The sequence below is a fragment of the Sinocyclocheilus rhinocerous genome, unplaced genomic scaffold (genome assembly GCF_001515625.1).
Source record: "Sinocyclocheilus rhinocerous isolate Xijiao unplaced genomic scaffold, SAMN03320098_v1.1 scaffold1622, whole genome shotgun sequence".
NCBI classification, from domain to species: Eukaryota; Metazoa; Chordata; class Actinopteri; order Cypriniformes; family Cyprinidae; genus Sinocyclocheilus; species Sinocyclocheilus rhinocerous.
In genome coordinates, this window is record NW_015654513.1 from 482,511 (window position 1) to 500,406 (window position 17,896).

Genomic DNA, 17,896 nt, shown 5'->3' on the forward strand with positions numbered 1-17,896 from the left:
GATTGGGGGGGGGGTATAGGAAATCGGTCTGGCTAGCGGAACAGCTTTTCACCTAGCTCTCTCTCTCTCTCTCTCTCTCCCCATACTGCTTTGTATTCTGTGGAGATGACAGGGGAAAGCTTTATTGCTCTGAGTCGGTATCGATCGGGGCCCTAGGCAGGGGGGAGCGCACAGACGCCCATTAGAGGCACTTTCTCAACGACCGCTCCCTAAGAGCACAACCCCTCCCCACCCTACCCCCCTCTTTCTCTTTCTTTGCCTCTGAAATTCAAATTCAAGGTTTCTATCCTTGAGGCTTGACTGAGAAAGAAGGAGAGAAAGCGAGAGGAGACATAATCTGATAAAGAAAGAGCCAACAGAGACACAAAGCAAATATATCAATATTTCAATAGCCTACGAATATATATGAAGTGCTACATTCCTCTTATTCTTTCAACCCACTATTATTCCGTATCTTCTATATTTTTAATAGCACATGAAAATGTGTTGGTTGAAATCATTGGAGATGTGTAGGGTCCAGCACTGTATAGTTCTTCACACATTCACATACACAGTAAAAACACAAAGACTCAAAACAGAGAATGAATATCGATCCTGTGAATTGTGTGTAACACCAAAGCGATTCCTTTCCACTGTGTCTGTGTGTTCAGATCCCACTGGGATGTCACACTCTGGAATGAAGCCTGTATCACCTGTAATCTCCCTCTTCACAGAATTCTGCATTTTTAAATCAGAGTTTGGCAAGGCAAGAATCTCACCTTACCATTCACCCGTCCTTGCCCTCTCTCTCACACCTCGACCAAACAAAACCACACTGTCATCATGAAGAAAACGCTTTCTGGTGTCACCTCGGCTATCCAAAATCACACAGTATACTATAAATATTAATTCTCTATTATCCAGCTGAAAAAGCCTGACCGGCAGAGACCAGACTTTGACCTTGGGGAATTTAAAGTTCTATCTGCACATCACTCCCTTATGGAGTGATTTAAAAGGTACAGTGATCTAGTGTGTGTGTGTGTGTGTGTGTGTGTGTATATATATATATATATATATATATATATATATACACACACAATTCTAAAGTTTTATATTTTTATATTTTCAATAAAATTAGTTTGAGCCTTGGTGCTCATGTGGGAAAATCAGATTCAAATCTAACCTGCAACATGTCGTGATTCAAGTCTCTTTAAGATTTTCTTGTCATCTCTATCTTTTCTATCCATAAATAGTGATATAATATTAATATATGTTTATTTGTATCTGCATGATCAGAGTGACTACTCAAGTAAAACTTTTTATATCTTCCAATATCTCTTCTTTTAGTCATAGAGTATTAGTAAGTATGGTGTGACCTCCCAATTTGAATCCGATTACATGTTTTTAACCTGACAAACACTGAAAAGTCTGTGTCTATAATAACCACATGGGAATAGTTGAAGAGACTTCGACGCAGCACAATCGTACACCATGTTTACACATGTGAGTCAATCGCTCCCACGCCAATCAATGGAAAGAGAGAGAGACAGAGAGAACAGGTTACCTTTGGTCATTAAGACAGGGGGAATCCCAGACTTAGGGTGGTTAGGGGGTTCACTGATAGAGAGAGAGTAAGAAAGAGTGAGTTTTTGGCAAAGAGAGAGAGCAGACAATTATCTGTATTGATTAAAGGGAGGCAGCACATTGAAGAACAGAGCTCACTATGTGTCGATCAATAGAGAGAGAGAGAGAGAGAGAAGGAGACAGAGAAAGGGAATTGTTTGGGGTAAGAGGGTCAATATGGTGGGAACGAGATAGGGACAAAATCAAGAATGAAAACGAGAACAAGAGTAAGGTAGGTAATGCAATGACAGCCCTAGTGAAAAATAAATATACTAAAATGTATTTGAAATACATTTATTTCATCCTAAGTATACTAAAAATACATTTACATAATTATGCACTTAATAACAATACCCTGCAGCTGTACCTTTAGTATACTAAACTGGTATACCTAAAATCTGCTAAATTGGAACAACTAATTTTGTACTTAATGCACTTTAATTGTGCAGAAGTAGTGCTGAAGTCCAACTAAAGATATACTGAACTGAAGTATATTTGATTGTGCTAAAGCGGAACCATTGCAAGGTATACTTTAAATATCTTGCATTTAAAGACCGATATTATTCAAAGATCATACAATCCTCATCAATAGTGACATTAAAACACATCTTAGGCTTAATATTAAGAAACGTGCATTGTGCACAAGTAGTACTCCAAGTAAAGTTAAATTATAATTTTAATATCAGTAAGTCTCGAGTGATATGTCAGAGATTTGAACAGTATACTTAGTATGAAATAAATTTATTTTAAATATATTACTTTTTTACTAGGGAGTGCATGAAATATGAAAAAGAATGAAATGAAAAATATGAAAAGAATGAGAAAGATCTAAACTATGTAACACTATATGTATTGTTTAAAAATTTTGATATTGACATCATAATTATTACATGTGTCCAGCATGTTTACATTTGGCTATCAAGTACAGACACAATTTTGATTGGCATGGTGTTTCACATGCCCTTATACAATAAACAAAAATATAATTGTCAGGATTCTGGACTGTCTGTCGTGTGTCACAAAGCAAGGCCAGACACAACAGGTAAGTGCAAGACAGGATGGTTTATTGACTGGATAAGTGGATGACTGGGATAGGTGGGTGAAAGGCAGGTGAATGTCAACACAGTCACTGGTTCCAGGGTGCTTATCTGAGTTCTGATGGAGAGGATCGTATGCCGGTTACGTTGGAGATCGTGGAGCCGTTTCCACGGAGTCGTTGGAGGATCGTGGGAGGAACAGCAGGTAATTCGTTATAGGAGATTTTGGCAGAGAGAGTCCAGAGTAGTTCGTCAGAGTGAACGGTAGACCGGACAGTGAGTGGCTGTGCTGTGTGTGTATTTGTAGTGTGGCTTGATTGGTGACAGCAGGTGCGGGTGATCAGAACTCAGGTGACTGTGATCGGGTAATTATCCTGGATGGTGACTGAAGTGACTGTGATGACTCCCTGACATCGTGTTTTGCCTCTGTCTTAGTTCCTGTTTTCCTTTTTTGGTCATGTTTCCTGTTCTTGTTTAGTGATTGATGATTCCGCTCACCTTGTAATTATCCTGTGTTTATAAGTTCCTGTCTGTTCCTTAGTTCTTCGTCGGGTCTACTTGTTGAACGTCATCCTTGTGGTCTGTGTCTCCTGTTGGATTATTAAAGACTCTCGTTTTGTGAAATCTCCACGTCTCCTCATTTCCTCGTTCCCTTGCTCCAGCGGATTGCGACAATAACACTAACCTAACACATTTTATAGTTACAAAATTAACTAAAATTATTATTATTGGCCTAAATGGGCAAGCTTTGCCACCAGTGGCCACTCAGAAAAGTAGTGGATGTTTTTCATTAACACGTGCAGTCACTTTTATTTTTACTTTTACTGGATGTCTGAGTTGAATACATGTTGGGTACTTTGTAGCCGAGACCACATCTCACCCTCGGAAACATGTGAAACACCATGACAAAAGCTTCAAAGATGACTAACAACAAGTGAACTGTGTAGACACAAGCAGTGTAGACAGAGCGACTGCTTGCCCCTTCTCAAAATATGAATCCCCTTTCAGACAAACTTGACCCCCAACACACACACACTCCCCTTTTCCGCTCCCATTAGGAGCCGAATGCATATCTACAGGCTGAGCTGGCCGTTGCCTAGTAACCGTGACCCTCATCAGCTAACACCAGTAACAACACAACATTCATTACATCCTCTGACTCATTTGTTGCTTAGTAATGCGACATTGTCCAAAAAGCATGTATTAGTGCACTTTAGCTGGAGTTTTAAAACCAAAGTTTTCAACAAAGAGTGCATTTCGGGTAAGGCCTTATAGAATAAAATGAACATGAACATGAACGTATTCGGTAAATGCATTAGAAAAATAGATGTTTAAAAATTAATAATACAGAAAATAATGCACAAAAGCAGTGCAATAATCAACAAAGCTAACTAATTATTATTATTTCATGTGTATGCATATGCTGTTTTTGTTTTGCAATCTAAATAGTATATTATATATAATAGTACTAAATAGTATAATATATACAGTATATATATATATGTATATATATGTGTGTGTGTGTGTGTGCGCGCGCACATATAGAGGTGTAACGGTACAGAAACATGACGGTTCGGTACATACCTTGGTTTTGACGTCACGGTTCGCTTCTAAATTATGAAATTTCTATTTGTTGTTGAAATATATTCATTTTCACAGTGGCTGTCATAACTTGTTTCATAACAGATTTATTTAAACATAAATTAAATAATTAGGACATCATTAACAGGTAAAATATGAGTATATAGTCTGATATTTCACGAAATGCTCTTCTCTAGACTTCATTTCTCTAGCGAACGAGCTGTTGACACTGATGACTTGCCTGAGGTAAATGAAATGCTATGTGACATTTTGTTTACAAGCTGTTTTAATGACGTCTTTCTGCAGTTGAAACACTGATTGAGCGATTACATGAGATGTTCATTCACATTTATTTTGCATTAAAACTAGTAGTAAAGAGGAAGGGATGATCGCGCTCACTCGCGCTCCACGCTGCTATTTGAACTGAGGCGTTTATATATCAAAGAGCATCAAAAAACGCATTTATTGTTGGAATTTCCTGAAAGAAAAGTGACATAATTTGAAGATGAAACTTAGAAACTTTCTTATCAAAAGTAACAATATATAAAAACTGGAAGTTTTCAATGAAGTTCCATTCGTGCAGTAGTTGAATCAATGCTGTATTTGTTCGGTACACATGCATACCGAACCGAAAGACCCATACCGAAAATTTTCGGTACAAATACGTGTACCGTTACACCCCTAAAATATATATGTATATTTATTTATGCTTGTTTTGGGCCTTCTAGCTGTTAATATGTTATACATTCCTCGCTTGAATGACTGTTATGTAAAGCGTGATTTATGCAAACAAGATTTTAAAGGGGTCATATGACGTTGCTAAAAAGAACATTATGTTGTGTATTTGGTGTAATGCAATGTGTTTATGCGGTTTAAGGTTTACAAAACACATTATTTTCCACATAATGTACATTATTGTTGGTCCTTTATGCCCTGCCTTTCTGAAACACTTCGATTTTTACAAAGCTCATCGTTCTGATTGGCCAGCTATCCAGTGCGTTGTGATTGGCTGAATATCTCAAGCGTGTGATGGAAATGTTACACCCCTTACCATACTGTGATGCCGTCTCCCGGCACGGCGTGACAAAACCAATAAAACCCATTACAAACGAGGCATTTGTTGCATCCAGTGGGGACATAATTATGGATTATAATGACTTATACTGTCTTTTTACGCGTTGCGTATCGCGCTGCGTAAACATAAAACCATGTCTGCATTTGTGATCGGAGAAACGACAAACAACAAGCGCTACTCGTATAAAATGCGTCACACAGCGTCACACACAACAGGCTTGAGTAAGCGGAGGCAGGCAGCCTTGAGAACGGCGCGGCCGGCGGATTCGACGAAGGAGCGGCCGGCAGGCATGCGGCAACCACATGTGACGACCCCGGGCTGGACTCCGCTTCCTCTGTTAAACACATATTCCTGGTAAAAATGGCATTGTTGGTTAAGAAACAGACAATAAAAGTGGAGGATGGGATGGTGGACACAGGTATTATGATGTCAGAAATATATGTTTACATTTAGTGTATTCAAAATACCTAACTTTTCGTAATAAATTAAAGAAAACAAATTTTTTTCTAAATAATTGCAAAAGTTACTTAGACGTCAGGCCAGATTGCATCATGGGGACAAACCTTACAGCCTAAGATGAGGCAAGGTTAAGCGAAGGAGCACACACACACACACACACACACACACACACACACTGTATCGTCCGCACTGATAAAAGACCTGTTTAATATGAATCAGATCTCAATGGATACGGCAAGGGCACAGAGTCTGTGTGCATTATAATGTACCAGAGTAAATACTTATTTACATGTATCAAGCACACACAAACACACAGGTAAATAATAATGTTGCAGTCTGTGTACAGAATTTAACTAGAGGCAATAAATACAACAACAGAAGTGTATAAAGAGCCAAGTGGGTCTGAAATACTAAAGCTTTAAAAGAGAGTCCTGCAGAAAAACTAAAACCAACAGAATTCAGGTGTATAGTTATGCATGCATGACATCACAGGCCCCCTCCCCAAGCCCTTGGGAGTGGGTGCCTTGGAAACGGTCGCTAAGGGAACAGACGACTAAGAAAGAGAGAGGGAGGGAGGGAGAGAAAGAGAGAGAAGGTGAAAAAGAGCGGAAGGAATAAAAGAGAATAAGAAAGCATCCTGTGCTGCCGTGCAAAGGAAAAAAGAAGGAAAGCACCAAAAGAGAGCGTGAGAGGAAGAGAGGATGAGACATAAAAGCAGATAATATAGTATCCCATGAAGATTATTAGAAACATTACATAAGTCATATTAAATACAGCTTATTAGATAATGTTTTCTAGCAAGACATTATGAGATTCTGGATGTGAGATTTTATTACATTATTTAAGAGGTGGCATAAGTCAAGGCCTGCAGAGCAGCCTGTGTGCCTGTTCACCTTTTCTACACATCCGTCTTAGCACTTACTAATACAAAAGAATGAAAGAAATGAGCCGCAGGGCTTCAAATGTATTTTATATGAATCTCAGTATCTGTAAAACTACACGCTATCTAACTAATGTGAACGCTGATTAATATCTCAGAAAAAATATTTCATTTGCCAACCTTTATAAAGGAAATTATTCAGTGTGATGTACTCCAATCATATGACTTTAATGTAAATTTATGCTGATGTAAAAGTTCACATTTCCATTTATATTCCATATTTTCCTGCAGTCACATCCACATGGGCCTGAGACAAGCATCTCCTGTTACATCATTCATGAGCCTCCTTGAATATCAGGCTGCTTGAATACTGTATACATCACCATGAAAACACATACTCTCCACCAAAGGAGAAAAATGAAGGGGTGGAGATTTGCAAGGCCAATAGATCTCACCTCCAATCTAATCGACTTAAAGTATTACTGGGTTCAGTGCATGTTAAAGGGATTGTTCACCTAAAAAAAAAAAATTCTGTCATACACACCCTCATGTCGTTACAAATCTGTATGACTTTGTTTCTTCTGTGGAACATAAAATATTCTTTGATATTTTGTGATACTTTTAAGACTGTTTTGTTTTGAAAACAGTTTTGGTTCCCATTGACTTCCATAGTATTTTTGGTCCATATGGAAGTCAAAGCGAAACGGAACTCTCTGGTTGCTAAAATATCTTCTTTTAAGTTCCACAGAAAGAAAGTCATACAGGTTTAAAATGGAATTTTAATTAATTATACTATTAAGCTCAATGGACAGCATTTGTGGCATAATGTTGATCAGAAAATAAAGTTCAATGTTATCGTGAGACACTTACAATGGAAGTAAATAGGGCCAGTTTTTGGAGGATTTAAAAGCAGAAATGTTAAGCTTATGTATTTATATATATATATATATATAAATTAGAAAATTAGACCACAGAAAATATAAGCAAATGGTTTTTCACACTAAAATCTTGTTATCATGTTGTCTTGAGGCTCTATAGTGCCCCAGATTGGCCCCATTAATTTTCATTGAAAGTGCCTCACTGTAAGCCAGATATTTTAGCTTTTTTTAAACAGAAATAATTGTGTAATCAATATTACGCCACAAGTGCTGTTAATTGATCTTAACTTGTATTGAACCCCAAATAAAACCCACACCAGAGATTTAAATCAGTCTAACTATCTAAATATATTCAAAACTAGAGGCTGAAGAAGAATCAACTTTTTCCCAGGCTCTTTAAGAAAGGTTATGTGATTTTCCCCTTAACTTTCGGAGTGTTTCGCATCGTATGAGCTGTTGGGGTTCATTAAAACTTAAAAAAGTGGCAGATGCTGCTATCAGCTGCAACACAGCTGGGTACAAAACATCCAACTAGTTCCAGGACCATCCAAATGTGAATTTACAGATGCTTATCCACGCGAGCACGAGCGAATGCAGTGGGCACATGAGATAGAGAAAGCAGGGATCCCAAACCGACATCTTCTCGTTTATACTGATAGGGCTGTTGTATCTGACTCCACATTACTATTGCAGCATTGTGAGTAAATGGTAGACTACCCCCACCTTCTACCCACTAGGTTGAGTCTTTAACCTTGACCTCTAGTGCCTCTGCCTACAGTAATGAAGTCAGCCCCCCCAGCTCCCCATTCCCTCTCACCCCCCGTCTATCTGCCCCCAGCTCTGCTGTCCAGAGCTCCTCTCATTCATAGTAAACACTATTGATTTTTCAGCACAGAGTAAAAAAAGCCATGAATTTTAATGCTACTATCTGTCCCTCGCTCGAGCTCCCTCTCTTCCTCTGTCATCCTTTCCTCTCATGCGTTTTCCCTCCATCCCTTCATCCCATCTTCGAGATGTGAGGGAGGGCAGGAATTGAACCAAGTGTGTGTTTGTTGGCTATAAACTTTGGGTACGTGAACGTGTGTGTGTGTACGGCGCGCCAGCTAACGCTCTCGTCTCTTTCGCCCTCTGTGACTGAGACCGATTGATTTTGCTATAAGCAGTGTTGAGGCTATGACAGGCCAGCAACGACAGACAAGAGGAGCTCATCAACGCCCAATGAACACGGGGAAAAAAAATCTCCTTAAAAATCCCTCCATCATGCCACACCAGGACTGGAGGAGAGAGAGCAAGAGATACGGAGAGAAGGACAGGGGTAGAAGATAAGCCTTTATAAAGAAGCTCCATTAAACATCCCGCACTGTAACATCACAACAATACGGAGAGAACAGACAAACAGGTCAGACTGCATTTGTGAGGGATACGATTTAAAAATCATATTATTGTCTGGAATAGACGTGTAACTAAGGGATAATGTAGGCTACAGACAGAGGAGACAAGGAGACTATTCAGCAATAAAATAAATAAAAATAAGTCCAATAAATAAAAACATGAAATACTCAATTGATTTGAAATTATTTCACAATATTACCTACACAGTACCTTGTAGCTTCCACTAAGGAAAAAAAAAGAAATGATCCACTACCACGTACAAAACAATCAGCCCCGCTTCGAGACGAACAATGAAACTATATTACAGTAGTATTAATATTTAAAGGGCTAGTTCACACAAAATTGGAAATTCTGATATTTCTTGCTTTCTTATGAGGAGCACAAAAGATCTTTTGAAGAATGTAACCAAACTGGGTAACAATTTTTAGAGTCCTTGTTTTACATGTTAAATTTACTTACTAAAGTAATAACAATAAATTATGCATAATGCAAGAACCCTAAAACAAATCCTAACCCTAACCCTATACTTATAGTACATGTTGTTCATAATATTACTCAGTACTCAAATGTACAATTACACTGTAACAAGTGTAACATTGTAAAATAAAGTGTAACCTCAAACCATTTTGGTTACCATTGACTTCCATTGTATAGAGAAAAAAATGCTTTCAAAATGTTTTCAAAATATCTTCTATGTTCCACAGCAGAAAGAAATTTAAACAATTTTGGAACAACATGAGGGTGAGCAACTATCAATTTAAGATTAAGTTTGCTAAGACTATTTTTACTACAATCGATAACTAAAACACAAGATGGTGCCAATTGTGTTTGTATGAAAGGAGAAAAGTTGCAGTGACATGAAAGTAGTTGCGGTTTCAGTTACCCGGTCTGATATACAGCGTTGCCACGAACATTATGAAATATCAGAGCACTGGGTTCAGAGTTCTGTGTGTCTACCACAGTAGACACTCCCATGAGCAACATCAGAATTGAATATTTCAGAGAGCTGTAAAATAATTCCTCATAAAATCTGCAGTTCAATGTATTTTTACGACCTTAATCACTTCTGCTATGTTGCCTAAGCTCCCTCATTGTACGTCACCTCGGATACGTTCCACAGAAAATGCAGTCATTCAGCCGTGATCCCTCCAGCATTCCTGGTTTAATGCCCATCTGCATCATCAAATGCCGGACACCAACCAAGCTTATATGCACTGATGGTAATAAACTCTCAGTACAAACTGCTTTCGTGGAATACAATTATCCCATCAAAGCATGTATGAGTAAGGCTGTCAAATTAAAGGCAAAATGTCTCAGTATTCTGCTGCTCTGTTTTAATGCTATTGCGAGTGAATGGAAACAATTTGCTCTTATAGAAGTGATGAGAACATGCTGCATAATGGATATAAACTTCGAGTAATCTGATGCAATAGGCATTTTATGTACTCAGGTGCAGAGTACAAATTGGCAAACCACGTATTGATCGATAAACCCGGATTGAAGGAAACCCTGTTAACAGCAGTCTGTCTGGGGAGTCGGGCTCCATCCCTCCCCTCTCTCCATCTTAATTTGATTGATGATCATACTTGTCACTCAAGGCAGCATGTGACCAATTACAAGATTTGTACGGGTAGGTGGCTTTCGGCTTGTGTTGTCAGTTAAAAATACTGTGTGGTTGTAAGTGCCCTGTTTGGGGTAAAACTGCATTTATCTTACCTAATTTTACTGCAGATAATACAGTTTTACATGCATTAAAGGGACAGTTGACCCAAATGAAACATCATCATGTCGTTTCTAAACTCTATGATTTCTTTCCTCTGTGGAACATAAAACAGAAGATATTTGGAGAAATGTTTTAGTGGGGGTTTTGTTTTCATATCAATGAGTCAAGTCCATAACATTTTGGTTACCAACATTCTTCAAAATATTTTCTTTGTCTTCCACAGAAGAAGGAAAGTCATACAGGTTTGAATTGATATAAGGTAAACATTTTACAGATGTTTATTTACTATTATTTACTCAAAAGCATCCAGTCAGAAATACTGCATACTATATATGCATAAATTTACACTGCAACAGTAGACCACTAATTTAATCTAAATCAAATTGTATCTATAAGATCATATAATTTAGATGAGAAACATCATTATCATACAATATGAATTAATTCCCAAAATGAATTATTAATAACTAATAAACTAATTGACATTATTAATCAAAACATGTCACCAGAACACCTTTCGACCATGAAAAGAAAGGGTGAAAAGCCCTGAAAGACATTCACTAAGCCCTACATGTGAACGGGAGACCTTGAACGCTATAAATCTTAAATGAAATGGAGGAAGAGAACAGATTTAGGTCTTGAGCTTGTTCATGAGGAGTGAAGGACATAATCAAAGAGCAAGCTTTTATTACACATTCTCTATTATCAACACACACACATACACACACAGACACAGCAGCTGCTGAGAGGACAAATTACACTAGTTTATGTCCATTTTTCACCTTACAGAGTCAAAGCAGGAGCCAGATTTTAAAAAGTGGCATAATTCTGTGTCAATCCATCTGTTTACCCCACACGCTAATCTAAATTTCTCTCATTACATCCATTTGGCAGTAAAGCCACTATGCACCTGCCATGTCAAATATCAACACATTCATTCATGTCTATTTACGCTCATGTTTCATTCTAGTCCCGATCCCTCCATCCATCTACACACACAACAGTTCTGTGTGTCTGAGGTGAATATAACAATCTCTCTCTCTTTCTCTCCCCAACACATGTGCACATACACACACAAATACACACGAGCCAGATAATCACACTAAATTAACACAGCAGCGCTGAATCTGTGTGAGTGCTGCTGTACTGGTAGGGGGTGTATTGACCAGGTGCCGTCTCTCACAGATGTGTTGATTAAGGGCCTGTCTGAACACTTCGCCTACTTTTGCGCCATCATGTAGCCACCAACACCAGTGTTTTTGTATGAGAAAAAGAAAAAACGAGGTAGAAAGACAGTATAATAATGAAAAGATTTGCATTATCTGAAGGAAATACCTGTGCTTGCAAGGCAGCAAAATTATCATGTTAAAGTATTAAGTGAGGTTGGTTCAGTCTAAATGAAATGCTGCACCACAGCGGCTTTGATGCTGCGTGTGTCTTGTTTTCAACCGACTGCGCGCAAGAATCAACACAATCACTGTGCAGCGTCAGGCAGTGTTTCCCAACACTGTTCCTAGAGGCACACCAACACATTTTCAAGCTCTTTCGAATCAAACACACCTGATTTAACACATCAGCTCATTAATAGAGACTCGAAAACCCGATATGGGTGGGTCAAATAATGGAGACATTCAAAATGTATACTGCTGGTGTGCCTCCAGGAACAGGGAAACACTGGTGTAAAGGGCCGTTCACCCAAAGTGCATTTCTGCAGTCCACCTTTCCATTGTTTTTCTATGTAAACATTAACCTAGATGCCCATGTTTGACCATTGCACTGAAGTTTCACGTCTTTTGCAGTGTCCCATGCATGACACGGCATTCTCAATACGTGGTGCTTAAGTAAAAAGTTTTTTCATTGCATCTCACATTTTTGTGTAAATGCATGTTTTTGTGTAAACTGTGTAAATGCCCTTTAAATTTGGTTGTAAGTAAATAATTATGTGAAAGAAAGACAGAACCAATCACAATTCCATATGCAAATGTGTTTAAGAAAGAAGACCATTCAAAATCCACTACTCAAAATTACAACGCAGTCAGTTACATTTTGTTTGTCATTATGTCAGTGAGTATGTTTACATGCACAACAACATTTTTTTAAATTAAATTCATTATAAAAACTTGACAATACAAAAAAATAAAAATTAATGGGAATTTAAAACTTGAATTTTTTAACTGTTTATGTTTATAAACTGATACAAGAACACAGTTAAGGTTTACATACGGCTTATTAAGCACACAGTTGGTATAAAACTGCATGTAAATTGACAGATCTAAATTTCTTAAGGTTTACATTATAGTGCATGAAAGGTTGAGGGAATAGTTAGTGTTTTTGGTTGAATTATTTTTTAGCAGTTTTTGAATATTTGAGGAATATCAACTTGCAAGCACTTGTGAGTATCTTTAAACTTTGTATGTGACAGAGAGTTCAGTCTAAAATCTTCATCATCAGTTTGCAGAGCAGACTCAAGATGCGTAATGTCTTTCTGGTTGTATAAAGAAGACACAATGTGTGTGTGCTCGTAATGGTCACTGGGAGGAAAGAACTCTAGGGAATGTCTTACAGAGTGAAAAGCCGCGTCTTCCAGTAGTGCTAATGAGGGGAAGGGTGCCGTCAGTGTTAATACACTACAGAAGGTCAACCCACACAGATGCAAACACATTTCTGCTCTGCTGAAACTAACAGTACAACTAAAAGACCTGTGGGAGTACTGTCACTAAACGAACATCATGACGACATGGCATATCAATCAGAGCAAGAGAGGGTGGAAGAGTGTGTGTGTGTGTGAGAGAGAGAGAGAGAGAGAGTGAAATGCAGTAGAACATTCTGTATTGACATCTTCCTTATATCTATTGATTCCCCATTATGTTACTAACAAACCCAAGCTGACATTTTGTCATTGGCAATCATCTTAACACCAGGACTTGCCCTGATCTATAAAAACACTTTCTCTCACATTTGCTCACACAAAGCTACCAAAAATAAATATATAAATAGCTACAAAAATATATGGATTCCATTTTGGACACTGTCAGCTGTCATTATGACAATGAAACGATTATCTTTCAGTACTTTTAAAGTAATTTTATCCTAATCGATCAAATACATTTTTAGTTCTTCTTTCTCTCTGTTGAAATCAGTAAAAGCAGATAGGACAGATTTTCTTTGGTTCATAAGTCATGCAAAGCAGAATGTTGCTTAATGTTCACTTTTTTTTCTCTCTCAGTCAATATTCTCTCATTTTCCAGGACCTGCCTGTTACTGTAATGCACATAAAACTTTAATGGAGCCGTTAATGGCAATAATTCCCGAGACCACTTACAAGAATAGGTCTTGATTATCTCTATCTCTGCATCTGTCCATGTCTATAGCCGCTATCTAATGGGAATAGGGTGTAATAGCTGCATATATTAGTAACTGGATCATAGTTAATAGGTTCTGCTCTCTCTAATGGTGATTAAGAGGCTTTGATGAGATATGCATATTTCTGCTGGCCGTAATGGTATTTGACAGCATAAAATGAAGGACTTCTTCTTTCAGATTTTGCTGAGGTTTAGTTGACTGTGAAGAACAATTTACATAACAAAAGTTTGTCTAAAGCTTAGTCAAAATTATTTCAGTTTTGTGAAATTATTAATCAGATAGTTTTCAACATGCCATTCACCCACTTATGTGAAATAGGTGCCAAGTATGTAGATCTAAACAACAAAGTTTACAGCCTTGCTTATCATTCATACCTAATGAGCTAGACGACTGCGTCCATACAAGCTGTGCCTATAGAGCTCAAGATCACCTCTCACGCTCAAACTCGGTTTTCCATACTCGTTCCCATTTTTCACTGTCATCTGCACCTACTTTCCTTTAGTGGTCCACAGCTTTTTCTTTTTTCTGCCTTCTTTTTTTTATCTTCTTTTGACACTCGCTATTTTTCAGGGATAGGGGCATGAAACTCCTTCTCCTCTCATTTGGCCCTGTTAATCTCTGAGGAGAAGAGGCTCATTATCCTTCCCCTTTACAATCCTGCATCATTCTTCTGTCTCAAAGCCCAAGAAAACCTGTAAGACTCTGAATTATGCAAATTCTGAATTGGTAAAATCACACAGCTAGAGAACAATGCAATCCCACTAGGTAAAATGAGGTTGCAAAAAAAGTCTGAATAAACGCAACACTTTCCATTGCCACTTTACAACACTTTCTGAATGCATAAAAATGAACAAAAGTCATGTCTGAGGACCTTTTAAGCACCATCTTGGTTTTTATACCATAATATAGGCAAAGGGTCCCGTATGCAAATAACTAGTCCAAAATATATATATTTTTTCTTCTTTTTAGATTTTAGACTGAAATTCAACCAAATTTATAAGGGACACTGTATCTTGTTACAAATATTTGATGCAATCCCTCTGTTAATGTGCTCATTACAAGATACTTAAAGCATAATATTTTACACCAAATGGCATGTACATTTTCCAACATATAACCCATATAAGCTTTATATAAAATAATACAAAATAAACACTGCATAAATTATACAGAAAACAGTTTCTGTATTAAATTACTGAACAATTTCATTGTATTCTCAGATGTCACATACCCAGTAAACATAAGAGCAGCTTGCTTATGCAGTTATGCCTCCTCAATTCAGACTACACCCATCTCTTCCTACTCCACCCCCGCTTCCTTGTGTTTTCATCTTTATGTAGCCACCGAACAACCGGCAAGTTCCCGCAATGAAAACAATAACGAAAACAGTCGTCGTTTGCCTTTCGCCGTCTCTTACTACAAAAGACGAGGTGCAAATCACATCATACACATATATGTATGTGATCATCTATTCAAAGCGCTTATAGCCGATCACACGTGCAACTATCTACCTGACCATCACACTATACATCTGTATTTGTGAGCCAAACATAAGATGTTTAAATAGCACAAGTGCTCGTTTCTCTGTTCTCTGTAGCTGCTCTGATTCTCTCCCCTCGATCCGCCGGCCCCGGAATCGATCCTGCGGAGATCGATAAGTTGGCATGAATATTCCCAGCTCACCGCGAGTTTAGTTCGGGGGAGACGGAGGCAGAGGCAGAGGCGAGAGGAGGAGACGGACGGATGCGGAGCCCTGAAGAAACTAAGCCCAACGAGACGGGAATATATTTAGGAAACACCTTGACAAAACAAACCCGACCTGAGCTGCATTTTGAGGCGCGATAGCGCAGTGCTAGTTTTGCTATAGACAAACTTGACTCGCGTCGGTTGGACTAAACTGAAAGGTTGGAAAGGGCGGCAAGCGCGCGCGACACAAACAGAAAACGGCAAAATGAGGATGTTTCATTCACACGATGGATACGGGGATTAGGCCACTGAGCGCGGTCACTGGATTCGGTGTTAGAAGAAAGAAAGGGTGGTTGCTCTGGAAGAAAGCCTTACCGGAGTGAGAGCACAGAGCCAGCGGCGACTTGAGGCGCCAGGCGTGGAGATCAGAGGCAGTTCTCGGCAAGACAAACGGCACCGGCAAAGGAACAAACATGATCCGTCTTCTTGTCTGGTTCTTATCAGATGTTCTTTTTGCTGTTGATTTTTCTTTGCAATTTTAGCAGTTGTGGCAAGATGCTTTATCTCACTTTGGTTCCAGGCGTTTTCGACACAATACCTTGTTATTCATAAAATTGCGTTTATGCGCGGGTTTTCCAGTTACATTTTTTTTAAATAAAAACCATTCCTTTTTCGCTTGTAGTTTACTTTTGATCTACATGCATAGATACGCAGACGCGCGCAGCCCGACTGTATTTTCCCAGCGGGCGCACACACAGGCGGATAGACGGATTAAAACAAGACAAACGTGGGTTATTTTACTATTACTTTCACGTTTGTCTATTCGTTTTGGTATTCAGCTACAGTATTTGGTATAACTGTTCGATCTGCTTGCCGAACATATATGTTTCTGTCACTCAAAGGCATATATTTACTATGTTTGCGAACGTCAATAAATGCATATCTCCCGTTGTAAACTGAAGCGTTTCCGTCCTCGTCGACACTGACCACCGTATGTTCAGCAGGCCTGGCCGCAGTCGCTTTAACTTTGGTTATCTGCTTGTGAAATAAACTGACGGTTCTGCATTTGTTCTAATAAAGAAAAAAAAAAGATTTCACACCCTGACTGTATAACGTATAAAAGACAGCGGATACTGTTATTACTTGGATATGTGGTGCATTTTTTGGTGAATTTATTTGGTCTAGCTCTTCTATAGCTCTCTTCCTTGTTCTAGCAGCTACAGGCTACACATTCATTTAGTCACTAAACGTGGTTAAAACCGTCTGCTTATTTTTGCTCATTGAAATTAAAAATCTATAGAAAAATAAGGCAACTCAACGTGTCCGCCGGATTCGCCCCTCCTCCCACGCACCTTGTCACACACCAGTAATTAAAACGCAATCAATCGATACATGACTAAATAAGGCAAACAAATAAATAAAGCACGAAAACATCAGGGGGAAAAGAGCTCGTTACGTCGCTGGTTTTTAAGATCACTTGCCTATATTTCCGTCCATCCGCCTGCGTGTTTTGGTCTGCCTGCCTATTCCCGTTATTTGGGAACCCCAATAGCTCATTCGTGCACGCTCACCTCCCCTACGCTCGCGCGCTCTGAATCCACCACGCTGTCCGCAACATTGAAGCTCGAGCGGAGCCGTTACAACTCTCACATCCCCCCCCACTCTCACTAAAATCACAGTCAACTACAAACATCTCTTTCCAGCAACACTTATTGATCTAATGTAGATTATAAGGGTATAAACATCACGACACTCTTTAATATAGCGAGATACTTCATACAAAAAAAGAAAGGCACTCCCTCAGTGACCATGTTTACATGCATACCATTTTCAGATTAAGTTTCATTTGCTGGTAATATTTTTATTTATTATTATTTTTTTTAATTTGTCAATCATGTTCATGTCATTCATTTATGCTTTTCTTTGTCCTCTGTTATTGACTTTAATTGTATTGAAAAATACCCAGCCAAGGTATTATTTTTAATACCTTCCTTTGTGCTCCCGAAAAGAAAGAAAATCATATTTGGAACAACATCATAGTGAGTAAATTATGTGAACTATCATTTTAGTTAACTCATTAACTACCTTTCATGTGCTTAATAAACAAGTGCACAATAAAAGGCAAATATTGGCCATGCTGTTTTTTTTTTTAATCATAATGCCTTGATAGTAGGTAAAAATTGAATCTAATTCTAAAATGCGTTTCTTCAATGTATTTAA

At 38.4% G+C, this 17,896-nt stretch overlaps 1 protein-coding gene across 3 annotated transcripts in view; it reads right to left on the bottom strand.

Moving 5' to 3' along the window:
• Positions 1–16,608, bottom strand: part of pou2f2b (POU class 2 homeobox 2b) — a 40,780-nt gene extending 24,172 nt beyond the window's left edge. For all 3 annotated transcript variants that reach the window (XM_016524180.1, XM_016524179.1, XM_016524178.1), the window contains exon 1: positions 16,052–16,608. In XM_016524180.1, the coding sequence (XP_016379666.1) occupies positions 16,052–16,151 (100 nt within the window). In that variant the 5' untranslated portion in view covers positions 16,152–16,608. The remainder of the gene's footprint in view (positions 1–16,051) is intronic.
• Positions 16,609–17,896: the final 1,288 nt, after the last annotated feature.